Source organism: Aptenodytes forsteri, unplaced genomic scaffold (assembly GCF_000699145.1).
Source record: "Aptenodytes forsteri isolate BGI_AS27 unplaced genomic scaffold, ASM69914v1 Scaffold242, whole genome shotgun sequence".
Lineage (NCBI taxonomy): Eukaryota > Metazoa > Chordata > Aves > Sphenisciformes > Spheniscidae > Aptenodytes > Aptenodytes forsteri.
In genome coordinates, this window is record NW_008795253.1 from 2,068,315 (window position 1) to 2,096,225 (window position 27,911).

The 27,911-nt window shown below is 38.9% G+C and overlaps 1 protein-coding gene across 9 annotated transcripts in view; it reads right to left on the bottom strand.

Annotated features, from left to right (window-relative positions):
* LDB2 (LIM domain binding 2) overlaps positions 1-27,911 on the bottom strand; it is a 226,778-nt gene that overhangs the window by 136,320 nt on the left and 62,547 nt on the right. For all 9 annotated transcript variants that reach the window (XM_009279113.1, XM_009279112.2, XM_009279110.2 and 6 more), the window contains exon 2: positions 11,526-11,628. In XM_009279113.1, coding sequence (XP_009277388.1) covers positions 11,526-11,628 — 103 coding nt within the window. The remainder of the gene's footprint in view (positions 1-11,525; positions 11,629-27,911) is intronic.

Consider the following 27,911-nt stretch of genomic DNA (forward strand, 5'->3'; position numbering starts at 1 on the left):
GGAGGGGATAGGGGGAGGGAACAAATATAGATAATATCAGTTCTTGAGAGTGAAAAAAGTTTTAAAGTCTCTGAGCAACTAGAAAAGGGGAGGGAAACACAAACAGTTATACAGCAGGCTGCTGCTATCACATGTGCCACCAAAAATATGTTTAATGCTCCTTGGACCAGGCTTTCATTTTACCTCATTTTAGTGAATTAAATCATGTACTACAAAGGAATTTGGATCTGAATGAAAGGAACAAGATTGATATCAGGATGAAAAGTAATGCCCTATTAATTCAGGTCCAGACATTAAAGACAAAAATAAAATTGAATTACACAGTATTCTAATATTTCTGGACTAGATAAAATTGTATATAAAAGCCTTTTTCATAGCCAAATGGAGATGGGAGCAGTAATGGATTTTTAAAAGATACAACAAAATGGTCAACATCTACTTTCAGGCACCCAGTGAACTGCACAGATTATGTTGACTCAAAAGCTGCTGCTGAACAGATAGCTGTCCACTGGTGCTTCTCTGCACGCATTCCTCCACTATGTCCAAAATGGTAAACTTCTAAGATTAGCCCGGGTCACAGATGAAAAGCAGCCGTTTCAAGCTGAGTGGTATGAAAAAGGCAACACTGATAATGAAGGAATAGCACTTTCAAGACACCGTAGTCAAGGCGCAAGCCCCTTTGGCTGAAGGAACACTCTTACAAGTGGGCAGTTTATACTGGAGTAGAGGTATGGAAGAGACATCACCTAGACTCTTGTCCAATGCTAAGCTGCATATGATAGCGCCCTTGAGCAATAAACTTTTCTCAACCAGTGAATGATGATCCACATGTCTTGGCTGGGTGACAGCAATGAAACAGACCTACACAGTGAAACCACAAGGTTGCAGGTGACTCCATGTGCTGCAGTGTTATCTCCTCAGCAGCCCAGGTCATCTCTAATGCATCAGAGCTAGCCTGTACTCCTTCTCTTGGCTTTCCCATACAATATAAAATCAAGGTACCAACACTCACTTTCAATGACTTGGAGCCAAGATCCTTCAAAAAGAGCAGCTCTGGAATACTGGACCTGGATTAGCAATTCTTCCTGTGCAGGCAGAGCTGGGCACTGAACAATGTCCTCAGGAGACAGGATATTCCCAGTAGTTCAGTAGAAGAGTGGTTTGAACTCCACAAAACAAAAGGAATATCACAAATCTCCATCATTCTGTTCCAGATCCTATAAACTGTCCTCTCTGATGTAAACTTTTAATAGTATCTATATATTGGCTGCATTTGTCTTGAAAAATCCTAAACAAATACTCCACAGAACCCACTTCTCTGAGAAAACAAGGAGAGAAGAAACAAGAAATGCAAGGTACTGCTTACACTGCTATATGCACCAGAATGAACTTAAAATACTATGGTATAAAACCTGTATGGATCAGAATAGTGGAACAGCAAAATGTCAGCAACATTTTAAAGGTAATATAATTTGGAGTGCAGAATTCAATATGATAAAGAACGATAGCCACTGTATAATATCTCAGCCTTCTCATACACAACAGATTAAAAAAAAAATCATGACTACATTAATTCAAGGAAATTTCCAATATAGAATTGAGAACAGTATCTCAGTGTCCAGAGTCAGCTTTTGGCTCTATTTCTACTAATCATGGTGCTGCAGCTGACCCAGTTTAAATGTATTTCTATAAAGATTCCATAATTTTTGGTGATGTTGCATATTGTATTCTCCTAAGCCATTTAAAAATATTGCACTACAATAAATACCTAATGCCTAAAAATAAGGCACATCATGTGGAACAGCACTACTGCATCATTGAAATACAATGTAAAAGTTTTATTAAAGTTTTATTTGTACGGTAAACACAAAGATACACATTTGTGTAATAAACCCAACACTATACTAGGATGCACGTTTGCATATTTGCCTGTGTTCTATTTGTATGTGCATACATGTCTGCGAGATTAAATTTGTGGGTATAGGTCATATTTTGCAGTTTATTTTTTATTATCTGAACTTTAAAAAGATCATCTGCACCTACAAGCCTTGTCCTGCTAGTGTCCTAGAGCTGTGAGGTCTGCAACACCACTACCTCCAGGGTTAAGTGTATATGTACAATATAGAATTTTCAAATCATTATAAAGTTATCATAACATACATAAAGCTCCCAGACTCGTTATGACTGATATTCCGATTCACCTGCACCCAAGGATTCAAAAGGGGAAGAAAAAAGTCTGACGGTCCACTGTTTAGTTATTCAGTGCTCTATAAAAGGAAATTTGTTTCTAATACCTTCAGGCAAGCCGTATGCTCCAAAGTATTATCGTTTTTATTGGTTGTGGGTTAAACTGCTTAGTTAAATGCCTCCCTTTGGTCTAGAAACAAGATGACGATATGAAAATATGCTCTGCCACAAAGTTTCCAGTTTTTTATGGTATTGCTTGGGTCATTCATAGAGTGGGGTGTTTCACTTCTGAAAAAGAAACAACATAAATGTAATAAAAGAAAAGGAATAAAATGAAAAATGCAGAAGAAAAATATTTCCTGACTACTAAGGGAAAGATACATATAATTCTAGATTTGGATGAATATTCAGACTGAGTCTTGTTTCTTACAGGAACTCTGTATGTTAGAACATTTTTCTGCAATAACATAATATATATTAACTGACCATCTTAAAAATCACCTGATAATTTTAAAAGCTGAAGTGATAACAACTGAGTATTTTCAATTTCATATCAAAAATATTTAAAAATACCTTAGTATAGCAACATTTTTATTTCTCAATTTTTAAAAAAACGTAACAATCTATGTTTAATGTACTGATGCCATTTGAAGCCAAGCACTGATCTGCCTGCCAGTTATTCAGCAAAACAGAAGAAGTACTGACCAATTCTTCACAACTGCCATCACATTATGCAAAGAAAGAAATCATTTACCCTGAGTTTGTAATAGTGAAAAGTCGTTTAATATTTTGGTGTAAAAAGCTATTGATTTCCATTATTTTGCATGGATTTCCAGCATTTTATTAACCTTGTCTCCAGCAGAGAGAAAGAACTGAACGCTACATAATTTGGACCAAATGGGTGAACAAAAGCCAACCACAACAAAGGGATTATTTGTATTGGGCAGGGAAAAAGCCCATAAATCATTGTGATTCTCTCATGTTAATTTTGCCTTTATTCTTCCTGCTCTCTGAATGGACCCTAGACTCCTATAATGTATCATGTCCTATTACATTATGATTTCTCCCAAAGAGGCCTTATCACTTAATCTGTTTATACAGAGGCAGAATCAATCTGATTGACTGGGATTTCAGTGTGCCATTGCAATTAGAGGCTATATATAATTGTGCAATATTCACATTAGGAGTTTAGTAGCCCTTTTCCAGGTGCCACTTTACAGACATGGGGTCTCCGACATTGATTTGTATAACATGCTTAGTAACAAGCAGAAGAGATTTGAGATACCCATTTGTAAGATATCTGAAATCTTGTGTTTATTTGTAAGATACTTGAAAAAGAGGTCGATAGGACGGTTTTCATGATAAACCTTTCCATGGAGTACCTAACCAAGGTTGTGTGTGTACATACGTGCATGCACACACATGTTGCACATGGCTGGCACTTTACAGTAAAGAAGCCCTTTTGTATTTTAAAGGTATCGATAACTCTGAGGTGCAGGAACATTATGCTAAATAATAAGCCTGCAGCGGGCAGAGGTGAAGGTCTAATTCAGATCTGCTAATCACAAATCAGGAACCAGAAGGAATTATTCCTTCAGCACCTGTCAGAAATATGGAGAAAAAGAAAAATGCATGTTCTGAAGGAAATCAGTGGAAGATTCGTGTGGGAAGTCTTGCGTAGCCAGCAGTATTAGAAAAACATTATTCATATTGCTAAAAATGAGAAATAGTAGGGTGTTTTTAATCACAAAAAGTTTAGTACCCAAGATGAGAAAATCATTCTGGAACTTGTTATGATGGCTGAGACTGAACTGAACAGGGGGCTGAAAGCTGGCGCTTGCTTTGGCACCAGTGACTCCAGGGAATCCGAGATGCAGGTCAGACACAGCCCCTTGGCTGATAGGGACTCCACAGCCTCCCCAGGGAATTTGTTCCAGCACCTCATTTTTCTTATCGGTAGGTACTAACCCCTCAATGTACTTTTTCTATGCAATTTAAAGCCAGCATCTCTTCTCCTGCTCATCGTGGATATGGAAACAGACCACATGCCTTTCCCTGATAGGTCTTGTTATTATGTCCCATTTCCCCCTCTCCTTTTTTCCATGTCTTCTCTTCTGTACGCTGACCAACTCAAATTCTTTCATTTTCCTTAGTAAGTCTTATTTTTAAGACTTTTGCTTTCCTCTGGACACTCTCCAATCAGACCACATGTTTCTGTACAAATGCCATCCAAAACATGCATTCAGTACAGACAAAGGAAAGGCAATCCCAATCAGTAGGAGAGGTACAGCTGGTGCATTCAAATACTGGATTCACCAAAGCTCAACTAGCTGGGACAAAATACGGACAAAAACTATGCATGAAAATTAAGAATCTGTTAAACAGACTTGATAAGATATCCAAAAGCCACAACTATACTGTGAGAAAAATACAACTTTGGCAAAAAAGTTAGTAGAAAAATGAAGGCAATAATTAGAAGGAAAAAACCCTGATAATTACAATGAATATAGAATGTAAAAGCAAAGAGAAAGAAGGGGAAAACATTCTGTAAAAACACAGTATGAAATGTAAGATATTAGAACGAGATGCTGAAGGCGGCAGTGAAAAATCCATGACTGTATGGGCTAGAGAAAATAAGAAAAACCTTGAATTTTATTAAAAACTTAATTTAATTTGGAAACAGAAAATTTTTTAACATCAATATATAAAAAGCTTTTTTATTCTACTTTTGCAAAGAATGTTGAACTTGAGATTAAAAGTGCTTCCTAGTCCATCAGCAGCTAAGAAGGATCTTAAATAGTATCCATTAGGAGTAAATGTTTTAAAATTAGCAGTTCTAAGAGTTTCTTTTGCACATTTCTATCTAGTGTTATAAAATAATAATTAAAAAAAAAAAAGAACTACTGAAGGAATTAAAAAAACCCACTACTGTTGTGCTGATATTTAAGAAGGGACACTATACAGTCAGGTACCTGTATAACTTAATACAGTTGCTTGATATCAACCCAGACAAAATAGTGAAAAAAATTATACAGGATTTAACTGACGAAGATTGAAGTGAAAGGGATGTAATTAATGCCAGTCAACATGGGTTTATGTAAAATAGGTCTTGTCAAACAAATCTCATTTTATTCTTTGATGAGCTTACAGAATTTTGGGTGATAAAGATAAGTGCATAGGTGTAATACACTTAGACACCTGTAATGCGTTTGACTTACTAGTGCATTGCTTATATTCTTACTAAAAATTATTAATATACAATTTTAGAAGAGCATATGTAAAATGGATTGAGAACTCCTTAAAATGCCAATTTTAAGAAGTAATTATCAATTAGAAATCATTAACTGGGGGGTGGAGGTGCTAGTGGTGATCCACAGGCACTTGACCTGTTAGACCCGATTTTAACGGAATTTTCATCTATGTTCTGAAATTAAACTCGAAAGTATTGCCAAGAAACTTTGAAAAAAACAAAACTAGAAGAGTGGTGTATAGAGATGAAGACCAGGCAGTTGCACAGAATAATCTGTCTCACTTACTAAGCTAGGCCAATTTACTGTGTTGTACCTGAATGCTCAACTCATGTTTAATGACTGGGATTTCTCTGGGAAAAAAATAAAAGGAAAAAGAAAGAGCATGTTCCTGGAAATATTACAATCTGTTTCTCTTGGCAAATTTAATTTTCTCTGTAAGAGTTATGTGAGAGAAGCCAGACGACAGTTTTATAGAAACCTGGGGTGATAATGTAGCGTGCTGGCCTCTCGAAACCATCTTTTTGACAATAGTTAAGCAAGTGGGCAATGTGTGGTGAACTTTCCCTGTTTATTCCCAAACTATGTTCCCCGCCTGTAAGAAATGCCCACTAGATGTAGCTTTTCACCAGTAACCCCCACAGAAGTTATCCAACAAAGGGCTGTAAAGTTACCTGTATTGCACAGGTTATAAACAGGGACAAAGGTAGAATGAATCTGTTGCAGCTCACTCGCTGTGTATTCACTAAATAATTTGTAGTAAAGTCTAAGATACACCTACATAATATATTCTAAAGGCACACAGAGAAACTTAGATAAGCACTTTAAAGCTGATGATTTTACCATCTGGCCCAAAGTTCACTGTACTCTGAAACTATTGCCCAGAAAACTCTACCTCTAACTTTCCAGTTATCAAAAAATCAAGAAATGAAGAAAAATCAAGCAGGGTTCATGCACCAAACAGAGAAAATGAACAATAAGTGCATAAAATGCAAAGCATGGTATAGTTATATTGTACATTCCAAACACAAACTGCAGTAGCAATTATAACACAAAATGCATATTCAGTTATCAGCTACAGATTCAGAGCAACAATAAAACTGAAATCACTATATTTTTCTAGGGGTACACCAGAGCAAAAGAGCTCAACTGGTTCCTTCTGAAATTTCTGCTGTGTAACATTATGCAATGCCATATAAAATTGGGTGATGGAAGCCCATAAAAAGTGCCTGAAATTCTCAATACATTCTACATCTATAGGCTTAAATAAATCCATTTTGAGGACTCCATCATACCTACCACACATGAATTTTTTTTACAGCTACAAATGTGATAGCTCATGCTTTTGCTTCCTCACAGTATATAGCTCCTCCATGAACAGAAAGCATTTAGTGAACAGAAATGTAGACAAGCTCTAATTTTCTGTACAGTGGCAATGGCACCCAGTATGTGTCAGTGTCACTTTGCTCTGAAAGAGTTAACTTTCTAGCTCCTATTCTCTGCAGTGCTGCATAAACACTGCACATTATTCTTACTGAGCATGCTTCATCTTTCCTGTCTCCACAGTCTTGGGCTGTCAATCACCTGTCAGTCCCTACCACATCAGCACAGTGCGCATCACCAGGCTGTCAGCACAGCAGCTGATGAGACTCTGCTAAGAGCTGTCAATCAAACTTGTTTCTCTTATCTGTTCAGGAAATATTTTGTCTCTAAGAAACAAAGAACCTGGGCAACAATGGATCAGAGTCTAGTATTTACTCTTTTACAGGGATAGAAGGCTCTTAACAGGAAACGAATGTGTTTTATCCATAACCAGGAAAAAAAAATCTGGTCCATTAAGCATATTTTCCTTTTTGGTTTTGTTTAAATCCTATTTACTTCTTGGCCCAATAAATCAGGGCATAACAAATTAAACCAAATTTTTTTTTGCTCTCACTGTAAAATGAATTTCATGGGTTTACTTCTTAAGTTTCTATTGAATATAATTCAATGCAGTTTAAAACAGGTAGCATCTCTTTGGTTTTGGGAATCTTTCCCTGTCTTTAGGCATTGGAATGTGTGATCTTTCTCTCTGTCTCACTGTAGCCAAAAAGCTAGACTAGAGAAAACACGCATAATTTACACCTCTGTTACATTAAAATATATCTTTATTTTCTGTAGTGTTTCTCATTAAAACTCAATTTCAACATATAATTTAATAACATGAGTAGGGTTCATAGATAATAGCAGACCGAAAGAACAGCTGAGGGGTATAAGCAAGCAGGACAAAAACATACATTTTCAGTGGACGTTTGAAAGAAGATAGTATCTTCTTTCTGGAATGCTGTACCGGGGAGGAAGAATTGCACAAGGTAAAGTTCTTGCATTTACAGAAATAAAATACTGAAGAAAGACAAAAAGAGCTGCAAGGATGGGCACAGCAGTGATTTCAGGTCTGACACAGAATCTCTGCATGAAAAGTTGAGCTGGGCTTTCAAGTGCACATCTATCTGAGGCAGAATAATGTTCTGCAAAGATAACTGGTCTAGGTCTAACAAACCTGGCAATCAAATTAATTAGCAGTGGTGGATCACTGAACTAACAGACCTCTACTCTTCCCAGGGCATAAGCATCTTTACATGCTGTGCTATACAGATATACAGGCACGTTTAAAGCTTGCTCGAGTATCAGTACATAGTGCTGTTTCATGCCAAGTAAAGTAAACATAACCCAGTGACTTAAAATCCCCGCTTTGACCCATGTCTATTTTTCCCTACAAATTAAAGAATCTCAGAGCTGATAGTTGAGGAGAAACCTTGCAGACCCAACAGTGAGAGTAGCAAAGGGAAGAAAAACACTTTTCTCGGTGTAGAGAGGTGTGCTGTAAGACACGATAATGTGAAAGGCAGGCCTAAAAATATTTGGTGTTTTTCATAAAGCTTCAGTCTGGGGCCATGAAATTAAATGAACAGCTTAGTTTTCTGAGACCAAAAAAAGTGAGTTTACAACCCTTACAGTTTCTTGGACAGAGCTGTATATTAAAAGTTAAAAGAAACAGGAGGCAAGTAAAAGTAGTATTTTTTTTAAATCTTGTAACACTTACACAAACAATGATTTACAGGCCTGATTCACGTGCTCTGAACAGTTGCATTGGCTGTGGGATTGGACTGTCCAGGTAAGAGCAGAGGGCAGAGGGAGCCAGCTGGAAAAAAGGCTGCGGTAGAAAACCCATGGAAAGGAGAAGTTTAAAGCAAGCAGGGAAAAGAAGCCCCTAGAGGGGTTTGGGGACTACAGTCAAGATTAGAGAAGAGCAGAAGAGAATATGCAAGTTCCCAGCAGCCTCCCAAAACACTCTTGGGGGCTTTGAAGATGGAACCTGGGGCAAAACACCGTGCTCCTCCTCGTCTCCAGCGGTTTAAGGCAAGATCCGGATAGTCCCTGAGAACAAGGAGGGAAAAGGATTGGGGATTGCCATAATGCAGAGAAAAATTGTGGCCATGGATAACAAAAAACTATTTGTCCTTCCACACACACACACCCCCACAAGATTTTTTCTGGAATTTGTTTGCTCCAGAAGAGAATATTTTATTGCCCAAAAGAGGGAAACCATTGCCTAAAGGAAAGCAAATGAGGTGGCAGCCACAACCAATGTCAGAGATGTAAGCAAATCTCTCACAGGCTGAAGCAAGACAAAGGCAGGCAATTTTGAGCTGAATCCTGGAGCAAAGGCAAGAGGTTGGCATCTTTCATCACTTTCAACTCTATAAATGACTTCTCAAAGGATGCCTATTTCTCTTTCCTAGGGCCTAATCTTGGTTCCCTCCATTATTGGTTGTGCCTGCAAGAGCAAGAACAAACAATTTGTCTTTTCTCTTCTCTCGCCAGCTCCGATGTTTTTAATGCCCACTACATACCGAAGAGCATGGACGCTGGGTGGGGAGGCAGATGTCTCGCTGGGGACAGTGTGGATGAAGACCATGCACTTTTGTTTCATCTCTTCCAAAACTCCACGCTTGGTGCTGCCGCCACTCAGCATACTCTGGCTCATCTAACAGGAGCCCCTGCCCACTGGCCAGCGATTTCACCGGTCACTTGAAATAAATGTACTGGGTGACATTATGGTCTTTGGGAGATGCCAAGACCCCCCATAGTCATAACGGAGCAGGCACGCAGCTTGGGTGCGCAAAACGGAGACCTCGATCAGATCTCTGTGCTCAGCAAGGACTGCTACAGGTAGAAGCAATTTTCTGCTAATGTTTGCACCCAAAGGGGAGCAGACTGCTCTGTTCTCAACTCCTGGATATGTTTTTGGACACAAACTTCCCTGGTAGGAAGAGAGTTGCTCTTAACACACAACCTCCACTCTGCGCCCTCCCCAGGCAATGCTGGAGGTGTCCCCGAGCAGGGACTGGGACAACCTGACACCCCCAAGGCTGCTCTCAAAGCCTGCTCAGATGGCAATGGAAGTCCCAGACTGGAACAGCTCAAGCATGCACTTTAGAGTATCACTAAACAAGAATACTGCTCATGTCAGAAAGAATCACTAATACTGTAGTTCAGAATTACGTAAATATTTACTAATGAAGGAAGGGAAGCGTGAATGAACAGAAAGAGCCTTATATGCTGAGCTTTGATTCCAGATGCTGAGAATAATGGCACCAAAAGCAACAACAGTTTGTGCAGAGGTCAGAAATTAAAGCCAGAGGAAAAATCCTGTGTACTAGTGGCTTTTAAAAACATGCCCACAGTAATTTGATCTTTCAATCACACTTATCAGCAACAATGCTAAGAATCACAGTATTGCCCCGTACCAAACTGTCCCAGCTACAGATAGCACAACCATTATCAAGCATTTGTGACAACAGGAATATTTTACTCTTTGACAAATTCTTTCATATGCAGCACTGTTTTCCAGAAACACAACTCCCTCTGATCTAACTGGACATTAATTGCTTTTTTGCTGATATATCTGTGCCTTCTGGACTGATAACACAACTAGCAAATCTGATATATGACAAGTTGACTCAACCTAATCAGGACAGATCAGCTGTTACCAACGTTGCTATAGGCTGTAATTTGAGGACCTTTACAGAGTTATCACTTGCTTTGAAAGGCAAGAAACTGTAATTCTGTCAACACTAATCCCAGAACGTGCGTTCAAAGTGGCTGTTATTTTTTCTCCAGGAGAAGGTAACACTTGTCAAATAAATACCTGAGATAATTGATAAAAGGAATTAGAAGTATGTGAGTGATATGCTGACAATCAGTCACTCTCACAAAAAAGAACCTCGCAAGATTCAGAACATTAAGCAGAGAGCACAAGCTGCCACCGTGAAGCAGGGGTCACTCTGAATGGAGTGAAACAATTGGCAATGCGGTTTTTCAATGTTTACTTATCTCTCTGTTGCCTAGTGCTAAAGCTGAGTGAATTAATCACTTCAAACAATTTGTTCGATGAATTTTACCCCTTTTTCTTGCTCAGCGTATGCAGGCAATGGATACCAATGCCATCAGATTTATTCACTGCTTCACTTTTATTCGAGCTTTCATTTAGTGCTTGATTGAGAGTATTCTAGACTTCCACTGCTGTTCAGACAATATCCAGGGCAGGTCCTTAATGTGTGCAAACAGCATAGATCTGCGCAGCTGATAGAATAATGATTATCTACACCAGCAAGGATATAGCTTGTGGTATTTTTTTTCTGATCCCTGTTTAAATGTGGAAGGCCTTCCAGCAACAATACTGAAATTTGCTACAAAGTTCCCTTTCTGTGAACAATTTTGCCCACAAGACTCAACACTCGAATGTTTGCGGAAACCAAATTAACAAAGAGTGCAAGCACAGCCAAAGCAAATTAATTTAAAAAATCCAAAGATTATATTGTATTATTTGCCCTACTTCACTAGGAAATAATTTATTTTCATGTAATAAAATTCAGAGGAATTCCACAAAAAAATGGATTCCCAACCCATGCAATTCTTTAATGGAATTTGATTATCACTGAATACAAACAAGTGAGTTTGTCATTGCCAGGGTTGCATCTGCCTCTTACAGATAAACTGTGTTTAGAAACTCAGGCTTAAAATTAGGACAAAAAATACATCTCTTACTGTATCGCTTTGGTCCATCTTCCAAACAAAATGAAAGGGTTAAGGTTGCATCATCTTCAAAAAATTCAGTTGCAAAGGCATCCCACCAGAGGTTGTCACTATCCTAGGAAGCAACAGATCATTCACTTAACAGAAGGCAAAATGAAAATATGTTCATTCTTTGTAAAAGAAATTCAACAGGATCACACATAGTTTGCGCTTCTTCACCTATGATTTTGGGGTGTAGATGGCTATATGATATTTCAAACTAATTTTCCTAGATAAAGTTCTAGTTTTAACTTAAGAAAAAAGCTAAAATATTTAGTTTATTATACAATAAACTGTCTTTCATTTTGTCAAGCAGACTAAAGATGTAAAAACTTTCATTCTCATAAATAATGTTTTTCTTTATATGTTAAAAATTGTTTTATAAATCAGTTGCAAATAAAGTGATTATGACTTCCCCCCCCCCCTTTTCTGGGCTGTGTATCTCAAATGCTTGGTCCTAATAACGAAAAAACCTCAGTACTTAATTCCATAATGCTACATAACCTGATTATCAGCATGAGTTGACAAGAAAGTTATTTAGAAACTAAATATAATAGCCATTCCACTCCAATGCATTTAATATAAATACAATGCTACAGCAGGTTAATTAAATACCAGCTAGTTACTTAAATGTAATTGTTGTGAGAAATCTTTACTTTTCTGTGTGATACATGAAGTGAAAACAATATTTTAAGATGACCTGTGTATACTTAGACTTACAGTAATACACATAGCTGGAACATAGCAATTATTAATAGCGTACTATGTAAAGCATATACCAATACACCACTACAGGTGGTCTGTTGGCTTTGACAATTGAACCAGGCATTTTCAGACCTGGGTGATCAACAACAGGCACCCAGACCTCAATGTCTAGCACCTGTGCAAGTGGTCCAGCTTGCAAGGGTTTTCACAGAAGTCAGGCAACAACAGAATCCCCCAACTGTTTCATTCAAAAGCTATGGATATATTTAATGGCTGGATTTGAAATGTTTGGTGCAGTCTCTTCTGCTCTGTTGAGGCCCTGAGATTTAAATCACTTGCAGCACACAGGATCAGCAACAAAGCTGGAAATACACTTCCAAAGATGCCCCAGTAGGACTCCTCAGACCCACTCTATCCCACTCACAGCAGCTGCCTTCCCAGCGTGCAAGCCCAGGTTCATTCAGCACACAGAGCACCGCCTACCTCTTCATGACTGAGCAATATGTAACTAAGCCAGAAAACATTTGTTACCTTCACAGGAGAAAAAACACCCGAGATAAAATGCCGATTCAAGACAAAACATGCATCTATCATGCTCATTATATGTACGCATGCAGAGAAATAACTATCTGGGTTTTTTAGTTCTGCTCCTGTTTTCCCTGAAGATGTTACTATTGGATTTCACTCCAAACTGCTGAGCAGGGTAGCTCTCCTGCCTCACAACTTTACTTTGATTTTTGCCAAGCATCCAATGGAGAAATGGTAAGGACGGGTTTTAGCATTCTGGATCCTACCAGAGACCCCCGAGAGACTTCTTGGCTGGGTCAGAGCCTGTAATTCATCTCCCTTACCAAGGCTCATCCCGCCCGGCAGCAGCAGGACAATGAGCGACACGGCCCTGTGGCACTTGCTTAAAATTCAGTCACACAAAGAGGTATCAAAACCATCCCCACGTCTTAGAAATCTGTTGTCACAGAGAGCTGCTGCTCTTTCCTCTTTGCTGGTGTAAACCTGATGAGTGTTTCCACATGCAAACATCGCTGCATTGACTAGCCAAGTAGCCACAAGGGTAAGTACAGAATATATATACAGGGGTTCAACAGAAGCCCAGCAACCAGCTTCTAGCAACATCCCTCTGCGCACCAACCCTTCACTTGGGACAGTGTGGTACGTGACATTATAAGCCCATACGAGAGTGTATTGTCCAACGAGTAATTACAAGCTATCACTCTCTGCCATTTGCCAAAAGAGAGACTGCAGTATCGTTTAACTGGGATCTTTCAGACACACTTGTCAGAGAAGGAAGAGGGGAGGGAAGGATTTAAGCAATGTCACATCCCACATTTGCAGCACTTGTTAACTCAGTAGCTGAGTATCACTGGAGCTACTCATACAGCATCCAACAACACGGGAGGCAAAAGGGGAGCATCGCATAGCTGGGATGCAAATGCACACAGGAAGGACAGAGAAGAGCAGGGAAAGTGCAGGGCCTCACCTCAAAACTACACATATTTGCACTCACTCTTGCTTCCAAGAAGTCTGAATGCAAGGAAAACATGGAGATGGAATTACGGTGGATTCCCTCCCCGGATAGATGAAATATCCAGACTCTGTCACAGTTTGAATACTGTCCAAGGTCTTTATCTTACGCTTTTGCATACTTTATGTCAAGAAGAAGGAAAAACAGAAAATGCAACACCCCACCCCCACCCACAAAAATAACCCCAAACCTTAATAGAATATATAAATCCTCTGTCAAGCTTGAATATGCTCTGCTGATTAATTCTCTGCTCCACCCTTGTCACAGGTGGGCCCAACTACTCTCACAGCCAAATGGTGAATAAAACCAAATGAGGTGTCCCCTAGCCAAGCTGAAAAAGGATCCAGTTATTACAAAAAAAAAAAAAAAGAAGAATAAAATCACCCCCTTTTTCTTGCAAAGAGGAGATGGTGAAGGCAAGGCTGCCCCCAGGCATCTTTAACTTATGCTCTGACAGGTTACGGGGGATTTTGCCAGAGTAATTATTTTTCTATTCAACAATAATGAGAAATTACCATGGCAACCTCTCTTTCACGTAGTGCACTCACACGCTCAAACATTGAAATAATGGCCTAAACATGACAAAAAAAAATTAATACTTTAAAAATATTTTGTATTAAAATAAACTTAAGGAATGGGTCAAAGGAGAGAGACAGTCAGCGAGTTGGGTCAGAAGTGAAGATGCCATGCTGCTGTAGCCAGCTACCCAAGCAGCAAAACGTCCTCTGCCACAACTGTCATTGTTCCCTCTGATCCCCTCCACCCCTGGTATTATTTGTAATTTGAAGCATGGCTCAACTCTGAATAGGGTCTCCAAGTAAATGGAATCCTAGGGTTTCAATATTTTTTCCTGACTCTGATTTCTTTGGCAAATGTAATCAGATTTTAAGTACAATGATGTTCTTTTTCCCCCTCCATCTAATAGTCCCACATGTTCACTGTGTGATCTGAGAGTCAAGCTGGGTTCTTCTTTACACCTTACACACTTACATGATTAAGAGTCTGCAAGCCAAATGAGGCTTTTCTACTTGCCTGTGATGGTGATTGCTGAACCAAAATAGATCTTGCAACTGGAATATAAGGCCAATTGAACCTAAGGCATTTTCTCCAAATTCCTTTATTTTTGTTTAATGACTTGGAAGGCAGAATGGAGCTCATGTAAAAAGTCAGTACATGAAACCACGCCCGAGAGAGGATGCAGATACCTTGCAGGACAGAATTGGAATTCAAAATGATTTTGATAGATCGCAGAAATTATCAGAAATGAAGATGAAATTCAATAAAGTGTCAAAAGCACAAATACAAAATGGGGAATAACTGGCTAAGCAGTACTGTAGAAAATGGTCCAAATCATGAAGCAAATATGTCAGCAATCTGTTGCTCTTGCAAATAAGGGAAATGTCTTAGATATATTTCCCTTCCACTCCAGCAAACACATCTCTGGAAAGATTTCAGCTGGAATAGTCCGTCCACTTCTGGAGTACTGTGGCCAGGTCTGGGCCACCCACTCTTAAAGAATTTAGCTGAGAACAACAGGAATCATTGAGTTTAAAGACACAAGCAAACAAACAAACCAACCCCGAAAGACTCATAGGAAGCAAGGCAGAAGGACCTAGCTGTGTTTAGTATAAGACAGAAGAAGCTCACAGGGAACGTGACAACAGCCTTCAAACATATGAAAAGATTGCTCTAAAGAAGAGCGATCACTTGTCCTCAGTGGCTAACAACAATAGAAGAATTAATAATTGACTCAGTTTGCTGCCATTGCAGGTTAAGTGGTTTAATCCCCTGTTACAGGTTTCTAGGCTAGTGTTTTGCAGAGAGGAAAGAGCCGCAGAGCACGGCTACCGTGTTCCCAGGAAGAGTGGATGCAGAGGTCCCACTGCCTATGAGCCTTGGGCAGAGCTGCCCCATCATGGCAGCTCCATGGCTTGTACCTGGCGAGAAGCAGATTTTTGTTTTTTCCCTCAAATCACTTTTTGGCTGCACATGTATAACAGGTGTAAATAGTATATTGAAAAGAGAGTCATGGAAACAAATAAATGCGATTCTGAATACACACAGGAAACACATCAGTTCTGAAACAGGCCTTTTTTTTTTTTATATAATCACTTTTCAGGGAAGAACTGAATTTTAAACGTCAACCTATGTGGCTTGGCATTGGACAAGGCAAAAATAAAAAGAGATAGTGCCCTTGGGAGCTTACATTTTTCTTCTGGCACCGGCAACCCTTCCCTATTGACACTTACTATTTTCAGAACTCTATACGTCCACACTCCCATTGGCAACATACGCGCTTCTCATATTCTTTCAAGTTAATGCTGCGCGAGGAAACGGCTGTCTCCCTAAGGAGAGAATGGTATTCCTCCCCTCCTCCCGTTCCCAGAAAATCAAACTACACTTGAGCTTTTAAAATGCAGTTCAAGATAAGATTTTGCCATTAAATACACCTGTAAAAACTGCACAGCCATTACAAATTATGAAACTCACAAGATAAGTATCATAAAAAAATTCTGACACTAATGTTTATACTCAGAGCACACTGACAGACCATTAAAAATAAAATGCCTGAATGCAAGAAACCAATAACTTTGCCCATTAGCTTTAAATTAGACCTGTCTTGAGTCTACCCAACATATTTAAGGTTCTGATATAAATTTCACAGGAGTAACAAATTAACAGGGATCAATATATCTTAATTTTAGACATTTGGACATTTGAGTACTGATCTATAGGTCTGGGCCTGCAATGCAGAATGTTTTTATGATCTCGCATAGGGGGTTTTTTGCTATTTATATATATTCTATATGGAATACTGATATTCTGAGTCTTAAATTGATTTTCTTGGAAACAGTATGAACAGAGTGAAAGAGAGGAATACTCATATAGGGAATGTAGGTGAGAAACCCATATAGTCAAATGGCTATCTGTTATCATACAGGTACAAGAAGGTGCACACCTATCCTACATTCAGAGCATCTTTGCTAGCAATATGTGGTACCTTCTACAGTTATTAAAAGCACCTGAAAAAGAGGACCAATCTGGTTGCCCAGGGCTGGTTTGTAAGGACCACTCCCATTGCTTTTTCATTTGTTATTCTCTCTCATTTATTTTATCTTAAACATAAAGCATGTGTTACATAGCATTAAACATGTCTTTAATCTTGCAGCTAGTGGTATCTTACAGAATCTCCAGCTCCCCTCCCCCTGCCAGGAATGCTCGACTCTATTGCTTCCATTTGTTATTTCACACATATTCACAGTTTTAATGGTGTTGCTTGCTTTTATTTCACTTACTAGTGTGGCTGGATGCCATCTCTCAAACAATGTGTAGTAAAACTGGCAGAAAGATTTTAAGACTTGGCTTTGGTCATAAGTAGTTTTCTGTTCCATTATATACTTGCAATTTCTTGCCAAAACTGCTCAGTGCCCAAAACATATCAGTTTCTTCAGCTTACTTAATAATTAATTAAATTATTGTTTACATTCCACTTTGGAACTTATCTTCATTTGTACAGTAAAGAAACAACACCAAGTTTCTGTTTTATTGAAAAAGCAGAATATAGTCATGTAATAAATCCCCACAGCAATACCACCTCAGAGAGACTGACTCGGGTGCAAAATGGGGGCAACGTCTCTGCTTCTCATGTAAATCTGGAGTAACTTTAAGAATCCAATGGAATTACAGGGAAAAGTTCATAATGGAAAGCTACTCTTACAGATTCACTGGAAATTCTTAATAAATCAAGGATCTTATTTTTATTGCCTACAAACAACTACACTATAAGGCAAAATACAGGGCGGGGGGGAAGCAGTAACAGCTCATTTTCTGAATGGGGAGCTGTGAAAAATCAAACATTAATTATTTGATTTCAGATAAAAATGGGAGAAACAAACAAAAAAAGAGAGGGGCTTTGCAAAATATGCAAATTGATTCATGCCATTTTCTCGATGTATTCTCAACTGGGGATGTGGGAATCAGCATCACTACAGCAAAACAATTACGCTGTAATGATACTGGCCATACAACTCAGCTTTGCAGATATACTGCTTTGAGATAGCGTCACTTAAATTCTCAAATAGCAAGTCCACATTGGGCAATTATACCAGGGGTTCAGATTAAGTAAAACATGCTGACACTGACATAAGGAAGAGAAATATTTTTCTTATATTCAGAAGGATGGTTAACCTCTTCCTTGTTATTTGGCCTCTAATGTATGCCCAAATTAGAGACTTTTTGTTAGAGTAGTTGTGGCAACTGCTCGCTAGGCTGGCAAATAGCAAGACCAGTCTACACACAGCTATAAAAGTATAGTTATTCCATTACATCTAAGCCACCCACTTTTCCATCTACACAGATGCTACATGTGTATGAAGTTGGATATCCTTTTAAAATTGGAGTCCTTAAAATTACAGAGATTTTCTAACTTAAGTTGTCATGAAAGGATAAGGCAGAGAGCTATCTGGTTCAGTCTAATAACAGAATCAAAGAAGAATGCTTGGTCTCAAACCTATTATTTGTCATTGTTTAAATTTTACTGCAGCTTGAGGACAAAAGAGAAACGAATCCTTAAATATTCACTCTGTGCATGTTTCACTATTCACCTACAGCAAACAGACACAGAGTGCAGAGCTTAATACTGCATTGTAAGCAGTACAGAGCAGAAAGGGTTAATTTATGAAACGTGTCATTTCACCTGCTTCTTTAATTTGAATTCATTATTTCCACTCCTGGAACTTGTGCACAAGAATGGATAGCAGAAAGAAAGGGGAAAAAAGACCAATGAAGCTGGGCTCAAGACATATTCCACTGCCAATTCCTTATAGCCACCATGGCATCATCCTTGATATTTCACAGCAAGATTATCAATAACTAGCAGAAGATGCTCTTTTGTCCTTTTTAAGTATATGGGATAAGATTGCACTTAGTCTCTATGGATAAGACCTATATTCTGGCTGTGTGAGCAAAAAGACTGGGCATTAACAACTAAATCATGCACAGTTGTTAACATAAATATACACTTCCACTCACAGCATAGTATCTGTTTGGACTTGGTATATATACAGTGCATGCTAAATCCATATTCAAAGTTGTTTTAAATTTGAGCTCTCTTTTCAGTAAGCATGAGGATGTCTCTAGCTGGCTGTGAACAGTAATGGATTTCCTTAGTAGTATTCTCCATCCATGATCACTGCAGACAAATCACAGACTCGAGTCTTGCGTATATCAAAAATGAACCACGGTTACACTTCTCTATTCTGCCACAGAATACCCCACAGCCTCAGCCTTTGAGAATGGTTTATAGAGATGGAATATTAAGTGTGTCTATTATCTATTGTACTACCATCGGCCATATGAATGTTCTTATTTTATTCTGACATTTTGACCTGGTTTCTTTTTTTACCTTGTTTACTTCCATACATATGATGAGTAAATGGAAGCTACTGTGCCATCTATCCCAATGAAAAGGCAGTAACTAGTATTGCCATCAGTGAATATAGAGCATCAAACATCATATGTCACTAGGGCACAGAAAAAAATTCATATTCCCAGCAACATTAGTAAGAGTCTCTCTGGGTCTAGCTAGCCAACTGCACCAACTCCCAAGGCTCTAAAATTTAGTGAACACAAATGCCTTTATCAGTTATTACAGTGAAAGTAAAATTATTACTGACAACATTTAAATACTACAATGGGAACATGATGAAGCGTCGGTCCTTGACACCTCTGTTTCACAATGGACTCCCACCACCTCTTTGTTCACTGAAGTCTCACGAGAGCACCACACATATTAGAGACAAGTACAAAGCTGTGACCCTCAGTGGTCCCTGCCTCTGAACAACTACAATCTAAACTATGATCTAACAGACTGTATTTTGAGAGGTAAGAAATAGCTTTTCAGCTGAGTTAAGAAAACATACTGCTTTTATCTCTTGTGCCGCCTTCTTGTGCAAGTCTAGTGGCCCAGGTAGGGAAGGGAAACCCAGATAAGAAAAACCATGCTTTTACCTACATTCCAGCTTCTTGGAGAAGTACCAAATGGTGACAGGGCTAAGTAATGCAGCAATGAAGAGTTGATTTTATCATAAACAAAGCTTATATGGGTTAAAAAGACATATAGGTGAGGAGATATACCTCTATATGACACTTACACACCCTCTACCCTACAGGACTTTGAGAAAACTCTTGCTAAGACTCAGCAAAAGACCTAAAATTAAGGATATGCTTAAATGCTTTGCTGGACTGGGATCCAACTATGCATTTGTTAGCCTGCAAGCCAAATTAATTAAAGATTATGACTTCCTATTAAGCTTTGCGAACCAGGTAAGAGCATATCTCAATGTTGGACAGCTCTGTCTAACCAAAAAGCTGTTATTTCTTGGGAAGGTACATGAAGTGAAAAAGATCCAGTGTATCCTATGTCCCATCTCCTTTAGAGGAAAGGTATTCTCATGCACAAAAGTTTAATTTAGTAATAACTAGTCAGAAAAAGAGAAAACATTTAAGAGGGAAGTATTTAAGAAATCACTCCCTTTTATTACTATTTACAAGCATATCTACACTTTAAATTATATGTTTTTGGCTGCATTTAAGTGCTTAGTAATATAACTGTGGTTCTCGGTGTTCTGGTATCACCCAAAGAAATTGTAAGAGCACTATATAATTCCAGATAGTGCAGAGAAGCAAACATTACATCGATTTACAGAAATTCTGGTAAGAAGCAATGGTAAAGCACAAAATCAAGTTCTTTGTTATGGATTATTAATAAAAAAATACTATATGTTCGCTGCATAAACAGTGCATATTATTTAAGCAAAAAACCACTGTGGGAATTAACAAATAATTTCATAAGAGAGATAGAGCCACCTGCAAACTATGTCCCTTAAAAGTTCATTCACATATTTTATTCAACTCATCTCAGAAGCCCCAATCTTGTGACTTTTTAAAAGGATTACTTCTTTAATATAGCAAAAGTACATTTCAAGTTAATTCCTGCATCCATTCTGTACTTATTAGGACTAGTAATCACAGCCATTTTTGTCAACTGGCAATGTCACTCTATCCACAAATATTATCTGTGCTAAATGTGTGTTTCAGAATCTAAACTCTACTTAAGAGAAAGACAAGAAAAAAGGTAATGCTGAGGTATTAAGTTACTAAGTCCATATTTTAGACTCTACATACTTGGTCCAGTTTTCAACACTACAGCATAATTAGTATCACCCGTATCAGCCATTTGGGCCACTAATCAGCTGAAGTTGTCAGATGCTCAGGTTTTTGACAATAATACAGCTACATTTATTGCTTGTAATTTTAGATATACAAACACATATGCATTCAAACTTAATCAAACATTAAGGCTGAGATTTTCAAAGCTACTTCAAAGACTTATGCATTCATTTTCCATTAAATTCAGTGGAAATCAGACGTTGGAATATTATGTGCAAGGCTCCAAATCCCAGCATGGAAAAGGAACTTGTTACATTTGCTGAATCGAAGCTGGAGGGTGACAACAGGGCTGGGATTTATTTCACCCCAAGACAGTTGTCTAAATTCATATGAGAGAAAAAGCCTCCTGGAGATATCTGTCTCTTCACTAACTGTAGAGGGAGCCTAGAGAATAGTTCAGTCTAGCCATGTAACTTTTACAGGGATAAAGGTAGGTAAGATAAATCCTATTCTACGTACCTACCAAGAATTTAAAATTCAGGAAGAAAACTGGCTGAGGTTTTGGGAGCTTACATAGTGAAGGACAAACATAAGTGAAAAGCTGGGTGAAACAACCGTATCTACTTTGTCTAGATTTTTACAGTCTTGGCAGGAAAAGCTATAAATGATGTTCAAGTTTTTTGCTCGCAACGCTCAAAGATCTCCAGGCTGCCAGGTTCCTGCTGTTTCATATAAAAAGCTCCGACTCGCAGACAGAAGTTGGAGCACTGGTTAAAAATTTCTGCCAGTATGAAATGCTTTAAATGAAGAAGATGTGATTATTTGCCTGGCTTCCTAACTTCACTCCCCGGCTAGCCACAGTTGCCAATAAAGGCCCTCAGGTCCTGTATTTTATCTCATCCTGTATTTGGACACAAAATTCCTATACAAAATACAATTAAACTAGAGGCAGAATTGTTCATATGTATCTTCCTACATCCTCAGAAATCTGAAATATAAGGAAATCCTAAGTCAAGACAACACATACCAAATATTGCCATTTCTCATTGTACTATTCTGCTACCATCAGATCACTCGGTCGCTCCCTGTTTCCATCATGTAGCACTATCCTTCTCAAGCACGTAATACTCACTAACAGGCATGTGACAGCCAAGTCTGATTAATGAAGGAACAATAATCAGGAGTCCAGGTTGCTCCAAAAAGCGAGGATGGGTTGTGCTTAAGACACTCACAGATTCTCAGTACACACCATGGTTTACAAGTTTTGATGGTGAGAAGCAGTATTAGCACAGGGCAGTGAACTTTTCAAACTGGCTTTTACATTTACAAATTAAAACTCTGATTCAAATTGAGATGTCTGAATCACCTGCTTACAATAAAAAAAACCTACTTAGAACCAGAACTCTTACTGTTATTGCTGCTATAATATTGTATAACAGTGTAACAGATCACTGACAAGGGTGTTAAGGTTGCTAAATCAAAGGATATTTAGTTGCTGTCCTGAAAGGCACCAAAGAAATATAGAGAGAATGAAGCACACATTGGGAAACCCAAAGGCTGTGATAACAGAGTGGGTTTGTGTGTTTGTTTTAATTATTAACTTTAAAATTTCACTTCAAAGAAATGGGAGAATTTATGCATGCCAAGAAGTGCTCCCTTTCAAAACTCTGTCTGCACTGAGCAAAGTAAGTACAGCTTTCTTCTAAATGGCATATCTTATCTTGTCAACCTCATTTAAAGTAAAAAGGCATCAGTAGTAACAATAAGAATGCCGTTTGGTGAACAATTCCTTCACAGAAACCAGCTATTACATACTGTAACAAATTAAAAACTCCAAAGTCTATGCAGGTCCGCAGAGAAATGCTATTTAATAAAGCAAACACCGATATTGAATGTGACAGAATTCCATTTGCTACAGAATCCCATCCAACTGAGTTTGGCTGCGGCTGAAGCAATTAGAGAAAGCTGTGATTTAATGATTATGCTAAAACCCTAGACAAACAAAGCTCTCACCTACCAAGTGGCCACTTAGCTGTATCACTACCACCAAAATGTATAAAAATCCTTGTAGGATTTCATTTGCTGTCAGTCAACTAGTAGCAACATGAGCAATTATTTACTAAAAATGTCTAGTTACTAGCTACCCTACTGCTTAAACATGAAAAATGTATAAATCTAAATTCAAACAAAGTAAGCAAGGCCAAGTGTGAACTACATATGTCAGGGAAATCACCCACTAAGGTCATCCTTGTAGCTGAGACCTGATATGATCTAGTCGAAAGATCATAACAGGTCAGCGTTTAATCCTTTTAAAAAAAAAAAAAAAATCTTTATGTTGTATATGATAATCCACTGGGGCCTCACCTCAGGGTCCATAAACATCTAATGAAATTTTAAACATCTTTTCATCACAGCAGTAGCCTCCTATGAACTACAACCTATCACTTCAGACTCTGTAGACCTGTTAGATCAGCAGTAAAACTGATTCACTTGAGATTTCTTAGCTTTCGATAGATGGTATTTGGCCTTCCCTGTTTTCTAATGCTTTCAAAATTTCTTTGTATAAAGTTGTAGGACATAAAGCAGTATAAAAAAGGACCATATGCATGTGACAATTTGGAAAACTTGCTTACAGAAAGCTTGTGAATTTGCTTGGAAACTATGGAATTTCTTGGTGTGTTCATGCCAGCTGACAAGTTCCATTGTGAGAACTGACTAATGGTCTTTCTAATTTTTAACTTTCACATTAGTCTGAGAACTGAGTGAGTGACACCTAGGACTGCTGATGTAGATTTTTACCCTCGTTGCCTTCCAGGTGAAAGCATCTTCTGACAAAGAGCAAGCAAAGCCTTGGAAAAAGCAGTTCCCTTCCTCCCCAACATCTTTAAGGAACCAGATCTAGAGACATGGTGCATATCTATAGCCTAAACAAAAATATCAATGTTGATACAGCCTTGCCATAAAGAATATAAAGTCTGGGAGAAAGCTCAAACACACAGAAAACTATTTTAAGAAAGAAAACATTTTTGCATAACATGGTGAATCATGCACAGAATTGCTGCAGAGGAGAGTGAAATAAAGAAGCTATGTACAGGAACGCACTTCTCAGGGAGCTCAGACCTATTTTCAAAGATCTAAAACCTCATGTCTTAACAAAAGCATATAGTGTGGGGGGTTGGGGGATTTTTGTTTGTTTTGCTACAGCTGTGCATTTCTAAGTAAAATTAGCAATAATCATGTTCAGAACCCTAAAAAATTTTTTAAGTACTATGTGTTCCTCAAGAGTGCCGTAAACCCAGAACATCTACAGTTTCAGAGCTTTTCTGGAAGATTTGTGTTCAGACTACCACAGAGCCTGAGAAGGCAGCAGTAGCCTTGACAGAGCCAAGAAACTGCACGGTCCCATTTCTGGGAATGTGTAACTGCCAGAGGAGCTGTCATCTGAGAGTGAGACAGAAAATCAGAAAAGATTCAGTGCTAATGTCTTCTTAGACTAGGGGAAGCTTACGTCAAGCTCAGCCCAGAATATATGGATCCACACCAAGCAGCTTGGTTTCTACCAATGCAGTGACAACCACTGTGAGATGTTATCATATTTCTATGCACTATGTTTAATCAGAGCCTATAAAATTGAGCATAGCTGGATCTCTTTCTAGGTCCTCAAATAAAGACTATAACAAAATCTCACAGATCCTCTTCTAAGGGTGCTGGGTTCAGGTGCTGACTGTTCAAACATCTTAGGATTCTCCTTCTCCAAATGAGTTCCTCCACAATCAGCTTGACTTTCACACCTGATTTCTATATGCCACACTGAAGGATCACCTCTCTGCTCTAGGACAAATGACTTCTTTCCTGTCCCTCTTGCTTTCTCAGTTCCACTTTCTGATTTGGAAGAGTTTTTTCTACAAGCAGATGCGCTGATACAGATGTGCATACGCTCACTTTTTGTTGATATTCTCAGCTCCTATAGTAGTGTCTACTGGATCAGGTCATCTGCCTTTTAAAATAATATATTAAGTTATCCCTGGTCCGAGGCACTCTAGCATGAATGTGAACTTTTTATAACCTCCACAACATGTGAGGTCTGAAAGTTGCAAGAGGCCCATCAGAAACTGCTACGTCAGCACAGAGCCCACCACATATCTAGCGGCATATCAGCAAGGACAAAGGAGTGTACTGAAGATCAAACATGCTTTGTATTAAGCAAGCAGCTCCCTGTTCAGACTCCTCTGAATGTTCTAGTTCAGCAAGTCTCAACATCTGGCAGGGGTCAGATCTGGCCTGACTTCCTTCTGACTTGATTCAACACTCTCCAGTACAGCTGACAATTGCAGGCCTTTGCATCCTAAAGTCTCGATGGACTCGCAGAACAAGTACAGCATCAAATCAGCTACCCCCTCTCTCCCTGAAAATACTCACACACCTTGATCTGAAGGGACCACAAGCAGGATTACGCTGTCAGTATTCTCCTCATCCCTCTGCCAATATTCCAAGCACTCATTAGTAGCAACCAAGGAGGTGATACCAAACTGCCCAGGGGAAACGGCCTAGAAACTGCAGAGATACTGAGTATTTGGAACTTTATTATACAGTGTGCTACAGATATACGATCCTATGGGTTGTCAGTTGATTTATACCAACTGAACCCAGTAGTCAGGATGGGACGTGAAAACAAGTGTCCTCTACGTTGTACAGGATGAGTCTCACAATCAAGAATGTCGTATGGAAATGTCTAACCTATCTGACCATCAGCAGCAGTGCCTTGCAAACATTAAAGAAGACATGTTCCTATGATAATAAGCACAGCCATCAGGCATAATAAATGTCTCCTAAGAAATGTAAGGTGAAAAGGTGGTACTGTATGAAGTAACCATAGCTCTAAGAATTGATGTTTCCTACTTGAAAGACTACATTCCTTTTTCATTCCTAGAAAATGTCCACTTGCCAGGTGTACTTCTTAGATTTAATCAAGTACTTTTGTACTTCCAAGGTGGCCATCTGTTGGATTTTGAGAGAGAAACACCCAAAAGTAACTTACCCCATGGTGAAATAAAGAGAAGCAGGTATACAATTTTTTCACTTTGACTACTGCAACCAGAAATACCTCTAAGGAAACTACTATACATCATGTTTCAATATTAAAAAAAAATATTTCCCACCCAGATAATGATCAAAATAATTCTGGATATCTTCCTGATCTACAGGGTCTACCCCAGGTGAGATGCAGCAGTGGCTGTTCTGCATGGTGTAGTGCTGGGAGCAAATGGATAGACCTTGTAGCTTAACATTTGAAATTGTCAGTCTTTAGTATCTACTTTCTTGCTACAAGCTTAGAATAACTAGGTCTTCTATTCTTCTGCTGTAGACTGTGCACTCTGTAGCTTGTCCTATCAAAAAAGTAACTTGAAATCAAAGCTCTCAGGTCCTCCAGATAGATATTGAAGTGTGTTCTTTTTCTTAAGAACAGGACCCTATCCTGATGGTAGCCATGGTTGCAGAGAGAAGCTTGAGTGTGACAAAATGCATTTAAACATGAGCAAGGGAATAAAGAGAATTCCAAACTCTCTTTCTTCTTTAATAGGATGACATTTAAGCCAATTGCATGATCCTTCAGAGCCTGGCTCTGGTTTGGGTAGAGGCACTGAGTGGCTTGTCTATTTTAATTGCGTATGTTCATTCTCATGGCCATCAATATCAGATAACTGGAAGCTCACTTGGAGGCAGGGTGTTAAACAGAGTGCAAATTTCTCATTTGGAGCAGAAGAAACTGTGATCATCTTTGATATTATCTTTTCTCATCCAGGTTCTTTGATTTGAGTGTTGGTATCAAAAGAAAGTGACCTGAACTTATGAAAGATGATGCAAGTTTCACTATTCCCTGTTGCATATGACTTAAAAATTAATGGTTCATTAATATCCAAACAGATCTGCTTTGGGGAGACCTGATCAGAATTCAACACTAGATAGCACAAGCATCTGGGAGGACTATGAATGCGTTTTTAAAAAGGCCCAGAAGAAGCATGTCTTGTACATTATTTCCACTGCCTTCACCTGCAAAAGCGGTACCTCTGCTTCAGTGACAGAATAAATACATGGAAATTTATTTTTTTTTTTCTCCAGTTCCCAAAGGGAGAGCATTTTGCACCAATATAAGAAAAAATCATGACATACTACCCACTGGTAGGAAGAGAAAGATGGCAGCTCCCCTTCCTTCATGCTTTGATAGAAAGTCAACAGAGAAGTAATACAAACTGACAGGTTTTTATGACTGACGTCCTGATACCTACCGGTGCATAAACATGCAGTTGTTAACCCTGGCCCTAGTGATAAGTTTTATCCCCTCTTGACTAGGAGTCTGCCAAGTCGTAAATAAATAAGCTAAAAATAGAGTTCCAAAATAATATGTTCTATTTAGCGGATTCTGCCACTAAAACATCATGTCTCAGAAAATCTCCAAACAGGAAAGTTAAGATTTCACAGTTTCATGTCTTTACTTTCCAGATGTTGCACAAAACTTGGTAAGTAGGAAGGCCATCTATACATCTCTTCAGTGATGATTGGTGTCCCTTAGCGGTGCATATTGGGACCAGTACTGTTTAATATCTTCATCAATGACATAGACAGTGGGACTGAGTGCACCCCCAGCAAGTTTGCAGACAACACCAAGCTGAGTGGTGCGGTCGACATGCCTAAGGGATGGGATGCCATCCAGAGGGACCTGGACATGTTCGAGAAGTGGGCCCATGTGAACCTCATGAGCTTCAACAAGGCCAAATGCAAGGCCCTGCACCTAGGTCAGGGCAACCCCCAGTATCAATACAGGCTGGGGGATGAAGGTCTTGAGAGCAGCCCTGCTGAGAAGGACTTGGGGGTACTGGTGGATGAAAAGCTGGGCATGAGCCAGCAATGTGTGCTCGCAGCCCAGAAAGCCAACCGTACCCTGG